Consider the following 21,392-nt stretch of genomic DNA (forward strand, 5'->3'; position numbering starts at 1 on the left):
GCAAGGCTAGTTGTCTGCCATCATCATCAGATCAGGCTTCCTCAACCTCGGCCCTCCAGATGTTTTGAGACTACAATTCCCAGCATCCCTGACCACTGGTCCTGCTAGCTAGGGATCATGGGAGTTGTAGGCCAAAAACATCTGGAGGGCCGAGGTTGAGGAAGCCTGATCTAGATCATCGTTTCCCAAACTTTGGTCTCCAGCTGTTTTTGGACTACAACTTCCATCATCCCTAGCCAGCAGGACCAGTGGTCAGGGATGATGGGAATTGTAGTCCAAAAATAGCTGGAGACCTAAGTTTGGGGAACACTGATCGAGGACCATTGGTTTTCCCCTCATTGCTTCCTGGATGAGGCATCAAGGGCTTCTTTCTAGTATTCGCAAAGTCTTTACCCTAAGGTGCCAGGATGGGTTATGCAACATAAAAAACAGTTTAAAACAATTTACTTTCGCAAAAATAAGATGGGTCCTAAAATTATACCTCTCTGGTGTCAAAAGCCAGAGAAAGGGTTGTTAAAAAGCCAGGGTTAGAGATTATTTCTAACAGTAGGCAAGCTTTGTCATATAATTTAACCGTGTAAATGAGATTCTCTGGCTAGGTAAAGTGTTGCAATCTCCCTTGGGGAAACCTATGCAGGTCGATTGTCTTTCTGCCCAGCTGCAAAGGCTCAAGAGCCCCGGCGGAATGTGCAGCAGCCTCAGCCTCGCTCACATGTTAATTCAGTTGAAATCTGAAACCCCATTGTTGCGTCCATGTTCAAGAGATCAAAGAGGGTGTGTATACGAGGGTGGCAACACGAGAATGGGGCCTTCTCTGCAGTCTGTGGAATGTTCTCCCCAGGGAAGTTTGCCTGGCACCTTCACTATACACCTTTAGGCGCCAGGAAAAAACGTTCCTTATTAACCAGGCCTTTGGTTGATCCGATTTACATCCTATGCCCTTTTAAAATGTGTTTTTTTGTGTTGAGAGGGGACTATTGTGTTGTTTTTTAAATTTTTATTAGGTATTTTATATCTTGATTTTATTCTGTGAACCGCCGAGACCCATAGCTGCCAAGTTTTCCCTTTTCTCGCGAGGAAGCCTATTCAGCATAAGGGAAAATCCCTTTAAAAAAGGGATAACTTGGCAGCTATGCCGAGACCCCTGGGTATAGGCGGTATATTAATCATAATACAGATTGGAGCACTTGGGGAATGTCAAGATCTGAAACCAAGGCACAACCCAGCCCCCCAAGGAGGTCCAGACTTCCAGATTGCTTCTTTTGGACTTCGCTTTATTGAGTTGACTCCACGCCAGTGCTTTAAAGCAAACCCCTCCCCGGTCATAGGAATATCCAAACACAACACCCCACACAGATCACGCCCCACCCACCAAAAAACAAACAAAAATCACACCGTGTGTATGGGCAACTTCCGAAAACTGCTGCCTTTCCACCGCTAACCAAAGAGGCCAGTCCCAGGAGAGGGAGAGAGACGGAAGATTCCGATCCGAACAGTCGAAGCAGATTAATAAGAGGGGAAGGGGGAGCGAGAAACAGTAGGGATGATGAGCTCAGTAGTACCTTATGCCAGGGGTTGGTTAAAATTGAGTAAAAAACAAATACCCAATAAGACTTATTTGAAAGGGGAGCTTATTTTTTAAAAGGACCCTGCTTTAATCATGGAGCTTAATTCCCTCCTCCACTGGCATGTGGGTCTTGCAATGCTGTACACTCTTGGCAGTGTCCCCAGAGAATACCCCGTCCACCACTTCCCATGCTTCAGAGCATGGAAGATTCACTTGCCTCCCGCGAATCAAAACTGGCTGCACGCATCACTCTTGCACACACAAGGTTTGGCTCCTGGAGGGTGCGAGAGGAAGAATGCCCCCTGCTTCTGCAAGACTCACTGTTCCATGTGCACCTCCTGCTGGGAAAGAAAAAAGTCCCGACTCGGCAAACGATGGAGAGACACAACAGGCAGCCTCCTACTCCTACTCCAGAGGTGGACAGTCCATGCTGCAGCACCACTGCCCGCGATCCGCTGCAGCGGCCCCAGCAAAGCCACTTCGAAGGAGGTAAGGCAGAGGTGCAACAGGCAGCCTCCTCCGAGAATGGATAATGGTGTTCTTTTTTTCAGCAGCAAGAGAGAAACAATTATGCAAATGTGTCCAGTGTGGTATGCCTGCCAAGACCGGTAGGAAGGAGGCAAGCCAAGAGCCGCGACTCATGCAAAGAAGCAACAGGCCACTTCCTGGGAGAAAGCTCAGGGTTCCTGGAGCTGCTGTTTACTGCATTAATGCATAAGAGGGTAGGAGCCCTGCTGGATCAGGCCAATGGCTCATTAGGTCCAGCATCCTGTTCTCACAGTGGCTACCCAGATTAGGGCTGCCATACGTCCGGGAATCGGACAGCCTTTTGGCGTCTGGGAATTGGGCAGCCTTTCGGCGTCCGGGCGGATTTTCACAGAAACTGCAAAATGTCCAGGGGAAACCGGATTTTCAGTTTGGAAATATGGCAGCCTTAACCCAGATGCCTGTGGAAGCCTGCCAGCAGACGTTTTGGACTATATAGCCTCCCGTCACCCCTGAGCACACCAGCGCATGGCACTCGCTGTCCAAAACATCTGGTGGGTGCAAAACAAGACTGCATTGTGGACTTCCCCCAGGGATCGGTGCAAGAACAAGGATGCTGAACTAGGGTGGGCTCTGGGATGGCTCAGTTGGTAGAGCATGAGGCTCCTAATCTCAGGGTTCTGGGTTCGAGCCCCACGTTGGGCAAATGATTCCTGCACCGTTGGACTAGGTGATGGTTGGGATCCCTTCCAGCTCTACAGGTCTATGATTACTGGATCTGTGTGCCATTATACTATTCCTGCAGGGCTATAGTTATGGTCTTGTCTATGTGTTTCCTGGTACACAGCACAGGAATTGCAAGCCTCCTTTTATTTCGTAATATTATAGAATTGTAGAGTTGGCAGGGACCACGAGGGTCATCTGGTGCAAAGCGGACTCTCCTCACTCCTCCGGGAGCAACATGAGATGATGCTCTTATCCAGGGCTGGGGAACGGCTAGTTCCTCAGATGCAGTGGTCCGGAGTCAGGTGGTGGTAGTTGTGGTTGGAGACGCCTTACTATTAAAGCAACAGGGTCTCAGCCTCCAGCATCCTTGAGCTGCCCCATCAGCATGAAAGGGGAACTTCTTAGCCCCTGTGTGCTCCAAAGCTAAGCATTCAGAAACACTGGAAACACAAAAAGTGTCGGTTTCAAGAGAAATGTGTTCAGGTTCTGCCAAGGACAATGGGAAAACTTCAGTCGCTCCAGAGGAAGATACAGGAGCATCATTTGTCGGTGCGTGTTAATGGGGAAATGTTGGGCCTGGCTGAAAGGAGGTCGACAATGATTGTTGCAATGCACCCCGAATTACTATTCATTATGAAATTTAATTGTATAAATCTAAGGAGGTGTGTGGCTATTAGGAAGGGACCCTGCGCTGCTGAGGTTGCCGCTCTCAGGACTCCGGATCCCATCAGCCCCAGCCAGGCTGGCCAATAGTCAGGGGTGTTTGGGAGTTGTAGTCCAACAGCTGGAGGGGCAAGCAGGTCCCCCATCTCTGTGCTAAAGCCTGCCAAGGTGGATGTTTGTGTGTGTGTTTTAAAAGCAAGGGAAAGCTCCTTTTAACAGTCGAAAGCCAAGCTGGAGGGAGAGAGATTATATACAGGGATTGCTTATTAGGAGATGGAGGAGAATTCGGTGGGCAGGTGGGTTTACGAAGAGGCCACCTTGCCTCCTTTTCTACCCTACCCATCTGCCCATAGGGTGGAAAGGGGCTACCCCCTCTTCAGCTCCTCCAGCTTCTCAGCTGCCCTCTTCAGCTCCCGCTCGATCTCTTCAAGCTTCTCCAGCTCCTGGACCTGGAAGGAGAGAGGATATGCATATGTGAGAGAGGAGAGGAGAGGCCTCCCCAGTACCAGCACTGGCCAAAAGGTGATGCCGCGAAATTAGGAGGGTTGGGTAACACCCTCCCTTCAATCCCTCTATGGATCTCAAGCCTTCAGGTTTGGGAAAGAGAAAGTTTCTGGTTGGGGTGCTCTGCAGAATTATTATTTTTTTAAGCCACTGAGTTAGAATTCTCCCAGCTTCTACTTTCTGGAGGGCCTGCTCAGGTTGCAAACGAGATACTGAATACCTATGCTACCCCGACGCTGTGTAAGTGTTCTGTCTTTCTCACATTGCCGCGTTTCCAGAAGATCTCGGGTCTCAGGTTTATCGCTTCAGATTCCTCACCCCAGCAAACTTCTTCCAAGTTTAGAGTGCCTCTGGGAGTGCCCCCAGAGAAGATAACGCAGGAGAACATAAGGAGAGCTTGCTGGATCAAGTCAGTGGCCCATCTAGTCCAGCCTCCTGTTCTCACTGTAGCCTGTGGGGACCCACAAGCAGGATCCGAGCACAAGAGCCCTCTCCCCTCCTGTGGTTTCCAGGAACTGGCATTCAGCAGCATTGCTGCCTCTCGCAGTTGAGGCAGAACATAGCCATCTTGGCTAGCAGCCATGGATAGCCTTTCCCTCCATATATTTGTCCAAACCTCTTTCAAAGCCATCCAGGTGGGTGGCTGTCACTGCCTCCTGCAGGGATGAGTTCCACAGTTCATCTGACTCATTTTAAAGCAGTTGATGAACAAGATAAAAAGCACAGGTCCCAACAGCGACCCTTGGGAGACCACCGCTTTCTACACCTCTCCATTGGGATAACTGTCCATCTGCTTCCCCCCTCTGCTTCTTGCTACTTAACCAACTCAAGCCTTATAATTGGAATGAGAATAATGGCTACTGACCTCACTCGGAGAGGGCTCCCTTTCCTCTTCACGGCCATGATACCTGCCGCCCTTCAAATAGACGTCGTCCTTCCAGTGCTTCTTCTTGAGGTCAAAGCCGGCTGGTTTGTGGTGATGTCCATGCCTCACCTTGCTTTCTTTCTCCTCCTTCTCCCCTCCTTCTCCCCATGGCTTCCAGCCTCCGTGGAGCTGGGCCTGGGAGTTGGAGATCTTCACACCTTTCTCTTCCTCCTCAAACTGGGCGGTCTCCTCATCGCTGGCCTTCTCGGCCACCCTCTTCGCCAGGTCAGATCTCTTCTTCTCTTCCTCCTCCTCCTCCCAGTCCTCGTGGTGATGGTGGCCATCGCTGTACCTTCCATGGTGGTATTTCTTTGGCTCCTCTTCAGAGCTCTCCTCTTCCTCCTCTGATCTGAAGTGCCTCTTGCTCAGCCCGTTCCTCTTCTCGTCTTCTTGACTTCCTTGAAGCATCACCTTCCTGATCTTTGGCGGCCCAGGGCCTCTCTTCTTGATGTGCCCAAAATATTCCTTAGAAGACCACGTCTCCGAGGAGCTTCTCTTCTTCTTCCTCCTCACTTCGTCCTCCTCATCGCTCTCCTCATCCTCTTCCTCCTCCTCCATCCGCTCCTTGGCTTGTTCCTCCAAAGCCTCTCGGTTCTCCTCTCCTCGGGAGACTTTCTCTTCCTTCACCTTCTCTTCAGTCTTCTCCGTCTTCTCAAACTCTTTCAGCTCCTGCTCCTCTTTATTCGCCTGCCCGTTTTGCTCCTCTGTCTTCTCCGAGGCAGCTTCTTCTCTCTGCTGGGCAGGCTTGACATCCCTCTTCTTCACTTCCTCTTGCTCCTCCTCTTCCCAAACATCATGGTTGCCTTCATGTCCCAGACGATGCTTCTCGTTTTCTGCAGTGGGGATGAGATAATTTCAGGGAAGGTGAACCGAAGGTGGGGGGTAGTTGAATGTTGTTTTTTGCCTAAGAAGCCCCAAACAATTCTGCCTTTTGCTCTTTTTTTGTGTCTGCTTCGCAGAAATTTTCTCCCAGTCCTGCTGCAGTTTCACACCATTTCCGCTTCGATATTTGGGCCTCTCTCACTCCATGTTCCCCCCCCAACCAGGCCTGGCACGAACACTGTCTAACTTTTCAGAGGCCATGTCATGGGTGATGCCTGAAGGAGGCCACTGCTTCCTGAGCTTCCCACCCCAGGACCATTGGCAGCCATATTTGCACCTGCCATCTTAATTTTCCCACAATGCCAAATTCTAGGTCCAGCACACATGGTGGGTAAAATAAAATGGGAGCCACCACAAAAGTATGGGAGCTGCCATGGTTTGTGTGTGTGTGTGTGTGTGTGTGAGAGAGAGAGAGAGAGAGAGAGAGAGAGAGAGAGAGAGAGAGAGACAGTGGGTGCTATTTACCTAAGTCCTACCTGGGTTAGACTAGCTGAATTTAATGAATTCAAGTTAGTCATGTCAGTGGGTCGACTCGTGAGTAGGACTAGCAACCCTTTTTATTTATTTTTACCTGCCACACAGAAACATTTAGCTAGGGTTGCCATATTTCAAAAAGTTGTTGAGCTTTTTTTTAAAAAAAGTTTTGCCCCACGTTTTGGGGCTATTTTTCAGGGAAATTGCCCCCCCCAAAAAAAACCCCCCACCGCCGACATGCGTTGCCATACAACTGAGTTTTCCATGATGTTTTTTAGTGATTTTCACCCAGACACTCCTTCCTACTGCAGTATTTCAGCTATGTTGGGGTGGGTGGGGGAGACAGCAGCTGCAACTACTGCTGAAGTCTCTCCCCCCCCCCCAAGTCTCCGGTTCAATCCCTAACATCTTCAGGTAGCACTGAAAGAGACTCCATGTCTAAAACCCTCCTAATTGATGTCAGCAATAGTTTGTGAGCCAATGTGTTGTTGTGTTTAATGTATTGGACAAAGGCTTGGGAGACGGAGGTTCTAGTCCCCACTTGGCCATGAAGCTTAACGGGTGATCTTGGGAGAGCCACTGTCTCTCATAGCCTAACCTACCTCCCAGGGTTGTTTGGAGGATAAAATGGGGAGTCCGTGTGCCACCTTGAGCTACTTGGAGGGAAAAGCGGTAGTAAAGAAAGAAATAAAAACCAAGGTTCCCCAACACCCTGGAGCTGGCACTAACCTCAGCCCTTGCAAAACGGATTTCAAGGTTCAGAAAGACATTTCCTCGACAGAATGGGGAATAGCAGGATTTGGCTAGTCTGTTTACCTTGATGCGCGAGTTCCTCCAGCTCAGTCAGCAGGTGCTGATGGTGAAGCATCGCAAGGACTCTCTCATCTGAAAACAGACATGGTGCCAATTAAACTCTCAGTGAGTATCATGGATTCCAGACATCGCACACATGGCGGGCGGCTTGAAAGGCCAGCAGGAATACCATCCAAGTGCAAAGGAGTTGCTCCAGTTGTTCAACCTCAGTAAAGCACCCCGGCCTCTGCTAGGCGACTACGGCCGCATTCGCACCATCCATTTAAAGCACTATGGTTTTAAAGCACTAAGTGCTTTAGAACAGGCATAGGCAAACTTGGCCCTCCAGCTGGTTTGGGACTACAACTCCCATCATCCCTAGCTAACAGGACCAGTGGTCAGGGATGATGGGAATTGTAGTCCCAAAACACCTGGAGGGCCAAGTTTGGCCGTGCCTGCTTTAGACAGTCATGGCTTCCCCCAAAGCATTCTGGGAGATGTTGTTTGTTAAGGGTGCTGAGAGTTGTTAGGAGACAAACACACACACACACCCATTCCCCTCACAGAGCTACAGAGGGGCTTAACAATCAATACCTCTTTCACATGTAATTCTAGGAACTGTAGCTCCATGAGCGGAATACGGGTCTCTACCCTCAGCAGGGAGTTGCAGGCTGCTGGGTGGTGTGGTTTGAGATAAAAGTACAGGTGTGTGCCTTTGTGTGTTTCACCACCGTCCATTGCAGCCTTCACCGAGCAGGTTCTCTCCAGGTGTTTTGGACTACAGCTCCCATCAGCCCGGACCAGCAAGACTGATGGGATTTGTAGTCCAAAATGTCTGAAGAGAAGCAGGTTAGAATCCTAGAGGTCGGTGAAGGCTGATATGTTGTAAGCCACAGGGGTATAACCATCTGAATAATAAACAGAGGAAAGTTTAGGCCTGTTGCCCCATGAGAAACTATTGCACAGAAGAAGCCCTGATAAAGTCTTCCCTGTTCTGTGGCAATTTACCACACAAACACGGCCTCCTTTACGCTTGCCCTTGCCCAGAGGCTGTGGCACACAGTTCTCCCATCCTAGTGGTGGTAGCTAAGCAACAGAGAGGCTGTTGCCAGGTAGCACAGTCGCAACAGCAGGCCTGCTGCTGATTTTCTGGTGGCTGTTGCTAGGCAACAACCTAGAGCAGTGGCTCCCTCTGCTGATGGTTGCCAGAAAAGATAGGGCTGCCCTGTCTTCTTCTTCCTGCTGCTGCTGCTGACGGTTGCTAGGCAACACAGATGCAGTGGGGCATTGCCTCTTTCTGGCAACATTCCACCACTGGGAGCCACCACTGAAAAGGCCTATTTTCACATTACCTTGGGGATGTGGGTATTTGCAGACACTGCTTAAGGAGTTTGAACACACCCAGGTGGCGCTGTGGTTAAACCACTGAGCCTAGGGCTTGCTGATCAGAAGGTCGTCGGTTCGAATCCCTGTGACGGGGTGAGCTCCCGTTGCTCGGTCCCAGCTCCTGCCAACCTAGCAGTTCGAAAGCACGTCAAAGTGCAAGTAGATAAATAGGAAGCGCTACAGCGGGAAGGTAAACGGTGTTTCCGTGTGCTGCTCTGGTTCGCCAGAAGCAGCTTTGTCATGCTGGCCACATGACCTGGAAGCTATACGCTGGCTCCCTCGGCCAATAATGCGAGATGAGCGCGCAACCCCAGAGTCGGTCACAACTGGACCTAATGGTCAGGGGTCCCTTTACCTTTACCTATCGTAACTTACCCTCTCTAAGTATCTTTGTGCATTCAGTGGTCACCGGAATTGGGCTGGGTCTCGAGAGGGTGTCTGCGAGGATTTCGGTGATGCACTTAGTAACCTGGCAAAAACAACAACAGCACAGCACCAAAATGAACTGGGGTCTCTCTCTCCCTTTTTCATGCGTCAATGTAGCTATATTTCTCCTCCACACTGAGAGCCAGTGTGGTGTAGTGGTTAAGAGCAATAGACCCGTAATCTGGGGAACCGGGTTCGCGTCTCCGCTCCTCCACATGCAGCTGCTGGGTGACCTTGGGCTAGTCACACTTCTCTGAAGCCTCTCAGCCTCACTCACCTCACAGAGTGTTTGTTGTGGGGGAGGAAGGGAAAGGAGAATGTTAGCCGCTTTGAGACTCCTTCGGGTAGTGATAAAGCGGGATATCAAATCCAAACTCTTCTTCTCTTCTTCCTCCCACCCTCTACAACTCAAGTGGGGCTCTTGTGTCTCGAACAGCTCTTTGACAGATGATAGTTCAGTGGTAAAGCATAGAGGGGGGACACATGATGTGGATGGGAGAAAGCTTTGTCTGTTGAATTTCTGCCGTTCCCCACAGCCCTGCCCAAAAAGAGGTGGCAACCTTAAGTTTCTCCCAGACTTTCTTCAACCCTCATCGATAGGTTTGCTTCTCACTTCCACCACCCGCACTGCTAATGCTGAGATGAGATGTACCCAACCAGGACTATCCCCATATCTCTTCGCAAGCACACAGGAGTCCTGTCTCCCAGTCTCCATCCTTTCATTGTACACCACATTCCTCCAGGACTAGAAATCCCACCATTGTGACACGGACCGAAATCAAACAACCTTAGCCCTCTAAATCTGAGGTATGAACAAGTCTCGGCTCTCAACCATCCATTCTCTGAATCATTGCAACATGGTATTCCTCCACCAAATCTCCCACTTTAGCTTTCTCGTCTCACTATCTGTTTAAAGCAGTGTTATATCACTTTTAAAAAAAGGTATGGCGTCCCCCAAAGAATTGTGGGAGCTGTAGTTTTGTTAAGCATGCAGAGAGTTGCCGGGAGGACCCCCCCCCATCATCTTAAAACAGGTATGTCCAAAGTCTGTTTTGGGGGGGGGCTAATCCAGTCCGCCGGTTGGTTTAATCTGTAAAAAAAAAAACTCAACAACTTCTTTGGTCAGCCTTTCGGTCGGCCCTCACACATGTTCACTTCATCAAATCTGGCCCTCTTTGAAAAAGTTTGGACACCCCTGTAAACAGAACCAGTGCTTTTTTGTGGAGGAACGCAGGGGTACGCATACCCCAAAGCATTTTGTGAATCTAAGTTTGGCCTCCTTGAGGGGCAGTATTTCAATATGAGTAGGAAAATGAGAGGGCCCCCTAAACATTTTTTTTGGGGGGGGGGGAAGCACTGAACAGAGCTATGAATCCGAGTTCCCTGGAAAGAGGAATTTATCACAAAAGCCCTGTATGGGGAAGTTTTTGGTGTTTGATGTTTTTGTTACGTTTTTGTATTTATGCTAGAAGCCAATCAGAGTGGCTGAGGTAACCCAGTCAGCAGGCAGCATCTAAATAATAACATTATTATTATTATAGAGCCTAGGGCTTGCCAATCAGAAGGTTGGCAGTTCAAATCCCCGCAACGGGGTGAGCTCCCGTTGCTCGGTCCCAGCTCCTGCCAACCTAGCAGTTCGAAAGCACATCAAAGTGCAAGTAGATAAATAGGAACCGCTACAGTGGGAAGGTAAACGGCGTTTCCATGTGCTGCTCTGGTTTGCCAGAAGCGGCTTTGTCATGCTGGCCACATGACCTGGAAGCTGTACGCCGGCTCCCTTGGCCAATAACATGAGATGAGCGCCGCAACCCCAGAGTCGGTCACGACTGGACCTAATGGTCAGGGGTCTCTTTACCTTTACCTAAGAATTGCACCTGGGGGTGGGATAGAAGTCTCCTAACAACTGTCTCTCCTAACAACTGAGACCTGCGGGTATAGGGCAGTATATAAATTCAATTCAATAATAATAATAATAATAACAACAACAACAACTCTCAGCACTGTTAACAAACTACACTTCCCAGAATTCTTTGGGAGAAGCTTTAAAGGTCCAGTGGTACCTCGGTTTACAAACACAATTGGTTCTGGAAGTCTGTACTTAACCTGAAGCATACTTAACCTGAAGCGAACTATCCCATTGAAAGTAATGGAAAGTGGATTAATCCGTTCCAGACAGGTCCTCAGAGTACTTAAACTCAAATACTCAAACCGAGGCGTACTTAGACTGAGGTATGACACTATAGCACATATGGGGTCCAATATAGGTGACATGACCCCCCACCCCACCCTTTCTCCTATTCTTACCTTTTCATCCTCCTCCGAGAGCTGGGTGGGTAACGGCAGCGCCAAGACTGGAAAAAGGAGAGAATATCTCTTGTTTGTTTGGTCAGAAATATTCACACGTAAGTGGAGCTTTGGAACATAGAGGATGATCACCTCGCTACAAACATGGGACAGGCAACCACCCTGTGAGGTAGGTCTTAACTGTTAGCCTTACCTTCCCCTCTGTAAAATGGAAGAGTCTATACCCTTTGCTCAAGGTCCTGTGTCCATAAACAGAGATGGGGCTCCTAGACCCCAGCAATCAACCCCCAACAGTTCAAGCAGGCTGATCAAATATAAAAAGAAGGCAGGGTTTGTGTTTCAGGCTGATAGCCCAGCTAGCCCAGCATCCTGTTCTCACAGTGGCTGCCCAGATACCCATGGGAAACCCGCAAGCAGGACTTGAACACAGGTCCCCTCCTGCAGCCCCAACTGATATCCAGAAGCATTATTGCTCCCATCTGTGGAGGCAGAGCATAGGCATGGTGGCTAGCAGCCATTGATGGTTTTCTCCTCCATGGATTTGTCCCATGCCCATTGAAAGGCTCTCTAGGTTGGTGGCCATCGTTGCCTCCTGTGGGTGTGAGTTCCATAGGTTAACGATGTGCTGAACCATCAAGACATACAGGTGAAACTCGGAAAATTAGAATATCGTTGAAAAGTGCATTTATTTCAATAATGCAACTTAAAAGATGAAACCAATATATGAGATAGATATGTCAAGCCTTTATTTGTTGTAATTGTAATTATTTGTCATTAGGCGGGTCAATTATAAATGGAATGTAATGAATGAAATGTAATAGCGACGTTTATTTTTGTTTTATTGTAAGTATTTGTTTCACTACTGTGGAATTTCCAAAAGAAAGCATTTGTAAAAATTAAAAGAAAAATAAAAAATAATAAGTTGCATTACTGAAATAAATGCACTTTCCGACGATATTCTAATTTTCCGAGTTTCACCTGTGCAAGCAACTGTTTCAGCAGAGGTTTCCCCACCAGCTCCGCCTCTGCATGTCAAAAGTTATTGCCAAAGTTCTCCCCTTTTGATCTCTCCAATTTGCACCGTCAATGTACAAAGCATTTTGCAGAATAAGGACAAGTGAAAAAGACAGCTCTCTGCTCCAGGAGCTTGCAGTCTAAATGAGAAAGGAATTGAGGGACAGGAAAGAGAAGGAAAACGGCAGAGAGGCTGGGCTTTTGAAAAGCAGCCTTATCCATTTTGCCTTTGTGTTCTCTCAGGTGCTGAAGGAGCGAGACAATGGTAGAGTGAAAGAGACTCAGCGTGTCCAACCTGTGGAGGTGCCGGGCACCTCTTCTCTTTCTCGCTCTTAATTTTGCTCAGTAAGCCTGGCTTATTAAAATTGCAAGGGGGACAGCTGTTCACGGATGTTTAAAAAAATGACACTCATTATGCCCGGAAGGCACACAGCATTGTTAATCCTGGTACAGCTTGTTCCTAATTGTCTTGTGAAGAATGAGCGTGTTCTCCTGATCCGAAGGTTGCCAAGAACCAGGGAAACGTTTTGCCATTATTATTATGATTATCTGCAAAAAAAAAAAAAGTTTAAAAGGAGCTCCTTTCTTCGCTTAGAAACGAGTGTGTCCTTTATGATGTGAACAAAGTCTTCAACTCTGCTCCAAGGCCAAAATGCCAGTTTCTGCATAGATTTTGGAGCTCACTCAGAGGCTTTTGTAACAGCAGCCAAAATGCAGAAATTATGTAGCAGTGATTTTTATTTTATTTTTAAAAAATCTCTAAAAAGTACTGTTCAGCAGAGGAGGGGAAGTTGGTAGTTTGTAGATGGAGTTTACTCCCCATCAGAACAAAACTGACAACTTATTCTCCTGTCTTTCTCTTTTAACCTCTTTTCTTTTCTTTCTTTCTTTCTTTCTGTCTTTCTTTCTTTCTTTCTTTTTCCTTCTCTATTCCCCCCCCCCCCCCGTTTCTGTGTTTTTATTGTATCTATATAAAAGTCTTGGTTTGGTTTTTAAAAAGGAAAAATATATCAACTTTTGTATTTTTATAAACCTTTTAATTATATAATTATATATAATTTTATACAATTATAAACCTTGATAAAATTTAGATTTTTTTTTTAAAAGAAGAACAAAAATGACGGCTTTACTGGAAAAATCGATGTTGCAGTTAGCCAATTTTGTGAACTTTTTAATTTTTAGAGAAAAACCGTTGGCTTTTAAAATAAACCTCGGCTGAATCCCAGCAGGCCCTGCATTGAGGGTTCGAGGTATGAGCCTAAGAAGGTGATGGGATTAAGCAGCCTTCAAGGGATGATCTGGCAATCCTCTCTGCCCACCTGCAACAGGCTGGAGACAGAGAGAGCCTGATGACTTAGGAAGATCGAATAGTGCTAAGTTGTTCAGGTGAGCTGATCTTTCATCTTGCATAAGACTATTACATAACCCTGGATGCAGCACAACAACAAGAAGAAGGGGGGGAGGGTGCTGAACAAAGAAGGAGTGGAAATTGTGTAGTGCAAGGCTGTTAACGCCAAAACACAGCCGGCAGCCACCTTCTCCCATTTCCTTTACAAAAGATGAAAAATACATTATCTTTTAACTCGGCTACCACTAGGTATTGTTGCAGACAAGGCTGGAATTGGTTCCCTATTTGATGGACAGCTGCAGGCACAGTCTGAATGAGAAACTGGGGAGTCAGACAGCTCTGCGCACACACATACCCCCAAAGTAACCTTTGGAGTACCCTAAAAATCATAATTATTTATTAAATTTATATACATACATGCATATTTATAATCATACAGCCAGGGTACGCCTGGGGGGTTATGGTAAGATAGGAATCTGCTTCATGCAGAAGCAAGCTATTAGCGAGCTTGGCAACCCTTCAGGATCTCCCTCCAAGCTCTTGAGATGTTTCTTGACTGAAGATCAACCTGAGACCTTCTGCAAGCAAGTGAGGTGCTCTGAAGTTGTTCCCAAGGGGGGGCTGTTGTTGCACAACAGAGTCTGATCCAGAGATCGCTACACACACAACATGCTCTGAGTCAAGGTGACATTGCAAATGAAACCGAGGGAATTGGACTTTTAACCAAGCTGCGCTCCCAAAACAAACTTTATAGATCACCCCAGTTGATCAGATGTAGATCACAGGGGGGTGGTCCCTTTCAGCTAAGCTTAATTTGATGGAAGCCGCATGTTAGCAAGAGCATCCCAGCCACCGCTTAGAGATCTGCCGATCTCTTTTATTTCTTGCATTTATATCCCACCTGTCTTTTGAGGAACTCAGGCAGTTGTACGTGGTTCTCCCTCGTCCCCATTTTTCTCCTCACAACAACCCTGCGAGGTAGGTCAGTCTGAGAGGCAGCAACTGCACCAAGCTTTGTGCTTTGTGGCTGAGTCGGGATTCGAACCCTGGGCGCCCAGGTCCTGGTGCAAACCTCTTAACCACCACACCACGCTGCCTCTCTAACACAAATTGACCTGGAACCAGGTGGGAAAGTGGATCCTGTTACTGGGCTGTGAGCTTTCACCCATGTGTGCCCAACCTCCAAAATAAGATCCCCTTCAAAATTAGACAGGAGGCCAGGAGGCATATTTCAAGTAGCCCAAGATCTCCCAGCATCTCCAGGTAGAGCTGGGGGAAACCCTGTCTGAAATCCTGGAGAGGTGCTGCCAGTCAGTGTAGACAGCAATGAGCTAGATGGACCAAGAGTTTCGCTTAGAATAAGGCAGCTCCCTATGGATAGCTCAGTTGGTTAGAGCATGGTGCTGATAACACCAAGGTTGCGGGTTCGATCCCCATATGGGACAGCTGCCTTGCAAGGTCCCTTCCAACTCTACAATTATATGATTCTATGAGAGGAGTAGTCTTGAAGTTGCCCATCAGCAAGGTAAAAAGGACCCCTGGGCGGTTAAGTCCAGTCAAAGACGACTATGGGATTGCAGCACTCATCTCGCTTTCAGGCCGAGGGAGCCGGTGTTTGTCCACAGACCACTGTGGCCAGCAGAACTAATGTGGCACAATGGAACACCGTGACGGAAACCAGAGCGCACGGAAACACTGTTTACCTTCCCGTCGCAGCAGTACCTATTTATTTATTTGCACTGATATGCTTTTGAACTGCTAGGTTGGCAGGAGCTGGGACAGAGCAATGGGAGCTCGCCCCGTCCTGGGGATCCGAACCGCCGACCTTCTGGTCGGCAAGCCCAAGAGGTTCAGTGGTTTAGACCACAGCGCCACCCGCGTCCCTGTAGCACCTTCAGCACCAAGCGCTTGGACAGCAGGCTGAGCAGGGACCCATGTACCAAGACATCAGACTGGTACAAGCCTTCCTGGGTAGAGTGGGGTGGTTGAAGCACATGCGGGAGGACACGGGTATCAGACACACAGTTCCCCGGGCAACATGGACAGTGCTTAACAGTTCCAGTTTCAACCAGCTTCACTCCCAAGCCAGTCTAGATGGAGGAACTGAGCCAGGAAGAAAAGCCTGGAGAAGAGAAGGTTAAGGGGTGATATGATAGCCATGTTCAAATATATGAAAGGATGTCATATGGAGGAGGGAGAAAGATTGTTTTCTGCTGCTCCAGAGAAGCGGACACGGAGCAATGGATTCAAACTACAAGAAAGAAGATTCCACCTAAACATTAGGAAGAACTTCCTGACAGTAAGAGCTGTTTGGCAGTGGGATTTGCTACCAAGGAGTGTGGTGGAGTCTCCTTCCTTGGAGGTCTTTAAGCTGAGGCTTGACAGGCATATGTCAGGAATGCTTTGATGGTGTTTCCTGCTTGGCAGGGGGTTGGACTGGATGGCCCTTGTGGTCTCTTCCAACTCTATGATTCTATGATTCTATGAAAAGGATGGGAGTGAGGCAGAAGGGAGCATTCTGACAACCATTGCCAGTCAAGGTGTAGCTCGGTGGTAGAGCTCAGTGTCTTGCATGCAGAATATCTTGGGTTCAACCTCAGGCATTCCTGGTTAATCAAACCCAGGGAATACGTGCTGGCAGGGAGGGGAACTTCTCGAGAGGTGCTGCCAGTCGGAGAAGTCAGAGGTTGGCTAGATTGACCAACGACATGACTTATCTGCAGTGCTTTTTTCTGGGCAGACGCATACGCCTAAACATTTTGTGAATCTAAGGTTGGCCTCATTGAGGGGCAGTATTTCAATGTGAGTAGGAAAATGAGAGTAGCCCTAAACATTTTTTAAAAGCACTTCTTATCTGTCTAAAGCAGCTTTGTAGACTCACCCAGCAGCTCCATGTTAAGGGAGCTTTTAAAGGTTTCAAGAATTCCAGTTCCAGAAAACTTGGCTTTAAAGCTGCTAAGGTGGGCACGATGATGAGATAATCAAGGGTCTGGAAACCAAGCCTGATGAGGAATGGTTGAAGGAGCTGGGTATGTTTAACCTGGAGGAGAGGAGACTGAGAGGAGATAGGAGAGCCAAATATCTCAAGGGCTGTCACATGGAAGACAGAGAAAGCCTGTTTCCTCCTTCTCCTGCTCCGGAGGGTAGGACTCGAACCCATGGCTTCAAGTTAACAAGAAAGGAGGTTCCGACTAAACAGGAAGAACTTTCTGACAACAAGAGCTGCTTGACAGTAGAACATTCTCCCTTGGAATGTTTAGCTGAGATTCCTGCATTGCAGGGGGTTGGACTAGATGACCACAGGGGTACCTTTCAGCTCTTCAATTTTATGAACTTGGGGAACAACCAACGATGTTTCTGCAGATGATCTCAGTGATCGAGCTGGGATATAAGGTTCCAGACAGACCCCGGGGTACCCTAGGATCCCTTCCAATTCTATGATTCTATGATAGGAGACAAATTCAGAAAACTGACCAGCTTTGTATTAAGGGACACGTCTAGAAAAGCGAGTTTGTTCAATCTGTGGATTGGATAGGGATGGAGAATCTGTGGTGGTGGTGGTGGTGATAATTTATTTTTACCCCGCCCATCTGGCTGGGTTTCCCCAGCCACTCTGGGCAGCTTCCAGCAGAATATTAAAATACAATGGTTCTGTATGCAGAAGGTCCCAGATTCAACCCCAGCAACTCCAAGTAGGGCCAGGAGAGGCCCTTGTCTGAAATGCTGGAGAGCTGCTGCCAGCCAGTGCAGATAATGCTGAGCAAGATGGACCAATGGTGTGGCTTGGTACAGGGCAGCTTCCCACGTTCCTGTGTCAAAAGGGAAGGGCAGTAGCTCAGCGATAGGGCATCTGCTTTGCTTGCAGAAGCTCAAACCCCAGTGGCCCCTGCAGGTAGGGAAAGTCTCCTGCCTAAAACCCTGCCACTGCCAGTCAGTGTAGACAACACTGGTCTGACTCATTAAAAAGCAGCTCTTCTTTGGTTTCTGTGTAACAGACCCGAGTTGCACAAATCCAGACTGCAGCTTGTCCTGCGCAGGGAGCAGGTGCTCTGCAGAAAGGTGTTCTGCATAGCAGAGAGCTCCAAGAAGCCAAAACCAAGTCAAATGGCTGGCAGACAGGCAAGCAGACACACACACACACACACACACAGAGAGAGAGAGAGAGAGAGAGAGAGAGAGAGAGAGAGAGAGAGAGAGAGAGAGAGAGAGAGACCCTTGTGAGTCAGATGGGAATAAAAAAGCCTTGCTGGCTCTGCATGTGCTCATCAGCCGGAGCCTGATCATGGGCAAAACTATCCATCAAGTTCTCTCCGAAACAACCCTATTGAGAAACTCTACACCACTCAGCAGCAGCTGACAACCCAGGGAAAAGTAATCAAATAAAGAGGGTTATATCAGGGTAGAAATAGCAGAAGGGCACTTTCTTGGCCACAGCTGGCCCCCAATGGCAGTATCGGAACAGAAATGTGTGGGGGGGGGGTTATGGAGGGGAAATGGTTTAGGACTTATGGATGTCCAATATTATTTATATAACAAACCTTTATTGAAATAGGTAACTAACTACAGATGCAAAATAGAAACCCAAGGCGGTCATCTCTGTTTAGTTAGTGCCTGCCCCGTATGATAACACAGTCTGGTAGTGGTGTTGTGATATGGTAATCTCACAATTTCTTTTGGCTTTGCTTATTGCCACACACACACACACACACACACTGTATCCAGCCTGTGGATGATCATTTGTACTCTCTACAATGTTTTCTTTCCTGAAAATATTGACTTTTGCACAACACACACACACACACACCAGGGAAGCTTTATGGCAGAGCTGGGAGTGAATCTGGATATCCCCAGGATAGCTCTACCCAATACACCATGCTGCCCACCCCCTTGATCAAGCCTTTTGGCCATTATCCAAAGCACAGTGCAGCTCGTTCTGCACGCCTAAAGGCTCTATGGGACTTCTGTGTCTCAAACAGCAATCACTGTGCCACATGGGAAGGCTCTTTTAGTGGTATGTGTTTCGAACTAAGCTCCTGATTAGGGCACAGAGACCTGCTATTCAAAGGGTGGGTGGTGGGTAGTGGTGGGTGAGGTTCTTTTAAATGCACTATTTAATCACAATGCTTCTGGAGCTCTGCTAGCGCCTTGGGTCCTGGCCACAAATAGCTGGAGCAAGAGGACAGCAGCCGAGGAATTGCTGTCCAAGGTTCTGAAATCATTAGAGGGCAGAAATGCCGTCCAAGTTCCTACCGTAAGAGCGTTCGTTTACCATGCGTTTCGAGAGTCGATTCTGCCCTCAAATAGGAGGGAGAAAAACATATCCTTGTTCATTATTTTTTTTAAAAAAAACGAGTGGGAAACTAAATATGGACACCAGCTTGTATCTGTCATATTCCAGATGGTACTGCAAAGGCACATCTTTGAAAAGGGTGAGCTGAAAAATACGAGATGAGGAATCCAAATCAGAAAGGGGAAATATGACCAGATCACCAGGATCTCTTGGAGAGAACAGTTACAAATAAATGGAGAGGGTCCAAATCATGTTTGGGGAAAAAAAGTCCAGCTAACTTTTCCATCCTCCTGCCTGCAGTAAGGAATTTTGTATCATATGCTTACATTGTCTCCCAACCCTTTTTTTGCACGGAGCATTCGCAGGTTGCAGAAGTGCCTTGAGTCGCTTCGACCAAGAACAAAAACTAGGCTGCAAAGATCTCAGAGGAATTCTGAATGCCAAGCAGCTTGTGAGCAATATGGACAGGCATATTGTCCGTTTTGCTAAATGGGGGGGGGGAGGGAGCCGTGAGGTTTCTCTGGACACACAGTATGCAAGAGAGAGATATTTAAAGTCCAGAGGAGGAGAGATGGTGCAGTGAGGATGAGCTCAGCTGAGCATAAGTAACCCCCTCCAAATAATAATAATAATAATAATAATAATAATAATAATAATAATGGGGAAAACTGGCCGCTCAAAACCGTAGGGGAGAGAATTTAGTTCCTTCTTCTGCTTTAAGAGATGCGAGTGTTGGGAGTGAGAGAAAGAAGCAGATCATCACTTTCCCGGCTAAGCCAGAGGCTTTTGGGGTATATACTCAATGCTCCTCCTGAAATCAATGAACAGCGTGTGGGTTTCAATGGTTCTGCTCCCAGCAAGGCTGGCATCAGATGCAACCCTCCACCGTCCCAAAGTACTTTCGAGCCCTTGCCAGACTTACCTTGGCAGGAGAAGAGGAACAGGAGCGAGATCCTGTTGGAAAGCATCGCTGAGGTCCTGGAGAGATGGCTCTCTCTCTCTCTCTCTCTCTCTCTCTGCTGGTCCTTTTTTTCAAAGGAGGGGAGGAGAGGGGAGGAGATCAGAGATGCAGGGAAGAGTTTGAAGCAGCCGCAGATGGGAAGGAGAACAGGGGGAAAGAGGAGGAGGAGGAGGAAGGAGAAGCAGAAGGGGGTGGATGTCCTTGGACGCTGAAGGGTGAAGGACTTTCTTTGTGCACAAGAGCAGAAACACCAGCGGAGGTGCCTCTAAGGCAGCCAGGAGGGGGATTTTAAATAGGGGGCAGGACGGGAGGAAGTGATGTCACGCCTGCTCCCAACAGAACGAGGGGAGGAATTGTTTCCTTACCTCTCTGGACAGGCGTTGTTCCACACACGCAAAAAAAAAAAGTCCCCCGCCCCAATGTGCAACTAACAATGCAGCTAAAAAACCCGAATAGGAAATATTAAAGGGAAGGTTGTAGTTTTCTAGGATTCTTCACGTGGCACCCTTCTTCCCCACGCACTGACTATGTGCATTAGCCTTCCCCCAACCCGGCGCCCTCTTCCAGGAGTTTCTGTACTACAATTCCCATCAGTCCTCAGCCAGTTAGGGGCTGGTGGGAGTTGTAGTCCAACCCCCCCTCCCTTCCCAGAGAAGTGCTCCCCCTGTTGGGGGAAACCAATTCATCTTCAAAAGGGTGGCTCCGAGAAAGGGGGTTGCAGGGGTAAATAGTTTATTTTCCCCCTTTCAATACGGGTAAAAGGAAGGGGCTCTCCACAGAGATAGTTAAGCTGCGGAACTCACTCCCACAGGAGGCAATAATAGCCACCAACCTGGATGGCTTTAAAAGAGGATTAGACCAGGCATCCCCAAACTTCGCCCTCCAGATGTTTTGGACTACAATTCCCATCATCCATGACCACTGGTCCTGTTAGCTAGGGAATCATGGGAGTTGTAGGCCAAAACATCTGGAGGGCTGCAGTTTGGGGATGCCTGGATTAGACAATGCTTCTGGATACCAGTTGCTGGAAACCACAAGAGGAGAGAGGGGCTCTCATGGTCCTATCCTGCTTGCGGGTTTCCCACAGGCATCTGGTGGGCCACTGGGAGAACAAGATGCTGGACTAGATGGGCCATTGGCCTCATCCAGCAGCTCACTTCTTGTATTCTTATGTTCTTGAGACAAACTTGACTCTTGCAATTTATTTATTTTTATTTTTTTTAAAGTGAAAAGATGACCTGGCAGGAAGTCAGACCTGGCTGGAAGTCAGATTACTTTGAAATGCATTGCATTGCATTACTTTGAAATGCATTGCATTGCATTCAACGGGGCCTACCCTGCAAGTAAATGGACGGAGAATGCAGTCTATGGCTGCAACTCAACAACCACTTATCTGGAAACAGGGTTCACTTAGCTCCAAAGGAGCTCAACTGCCAAGCAAATCTGTTACCCAGTGAGCTTCTTGGCTTGAGTGGGGATTCTAACCCTGTTCTCCCAAGTCACAGCCCACCAATCTAATCACTGCACAACCCTGGCTTTCTCCTCTTGGTATATCCTCATCATTCATCTTTCAGTTGTAAGTTCTGCAGGGCAAGAGCCTGTGCTTTCTGGTTGCTATGGGCTCTTCATTTCAATACAGCTGAG

At 48.0% G+C, this 21,392-nt stretch overlaps 1 protein-coding gene and 1 non-coding gene across 2 annotated transcripts; one reads left to right on the top strand and one right to left on the bottom strand.

The window, feature by feature from the left end:
* Window positions 1-1,253: 1,253 nt before the first annotated feature.
* Window positions 1,254-20,001, bottom strand: CCER2 (coiled-coil glutamate rich protein 2). Its single transcript, XM_035120771.2, has 6 exons — window positions 19,710-20,001; window positions 11,136-11,182; window positions 8,781-8,874; window positions 7,044-7,112; window positions 4,812-5,704; window positions 1,254-3,891 (listed from the first exon to the last, which is right to left on the bottom strand). The coding sequence occupies exons 1-6, from the start codon at window positions 19,753-19,755 to the stop codon at window positions 3,808-3,810; spliced, it is 1,233 nt and encodes a 410-aa protein (XP_034976662.1). The 5' UTR covers window positions 19,756-20,001; the 3' UTR covers window positions 1,254-3,807.
* On the top strand, window positions 2,684-2,758 carry TRNAR-CCU (transfer RNA arginine (anticodon CCU)). Its single transcript has one exon. It is a non-coding gene; the product is annotated as a tRNA-Arg (tRNA).
* Window positions 20,002-21,392: the final 1,391 nt, after the last annotated feature.

The sequence above is a fragment of the Zootoca vivipara genome, chromosome 6, assembly GCF_963506605.1.
Source record: "Zootoca vivipara chromosome 6, rZooViv1.1, whole genome shotgun sequence".
Classification (NCBI taxonomy): Eukaryota; Metazoa; Chordata; class Lepidosauria; order Squamata; family Lacertidae; genus Zootoca; species Zootoca vivipara.

Bases quoted from the DNA above. Each gene is read 5' to 3' on its own strand.
- CCER2 (XM_035120771.2), bottom strand. From the start codon at position 19,755: ATGCTTTCCAACAGGATCTCGCTCCTGTTCCTCTTCTCCTGCCAAG. The intron at 11,183-19,709 runs GTAAGTCTGGCA...TCCTTTTTCCAG, and splicing joins GTTCCTCTTCTCCTGCCAAG to TCTTGGCGCTGCCGTTACCC. The intron at 7,113-8,780 runs GTAAGTTACGAT...GTCTGTTTTCAG, and splicing joins CACAAAGATACTTAGAGAGG to ATGAGAGAGTCCTTGCGATG.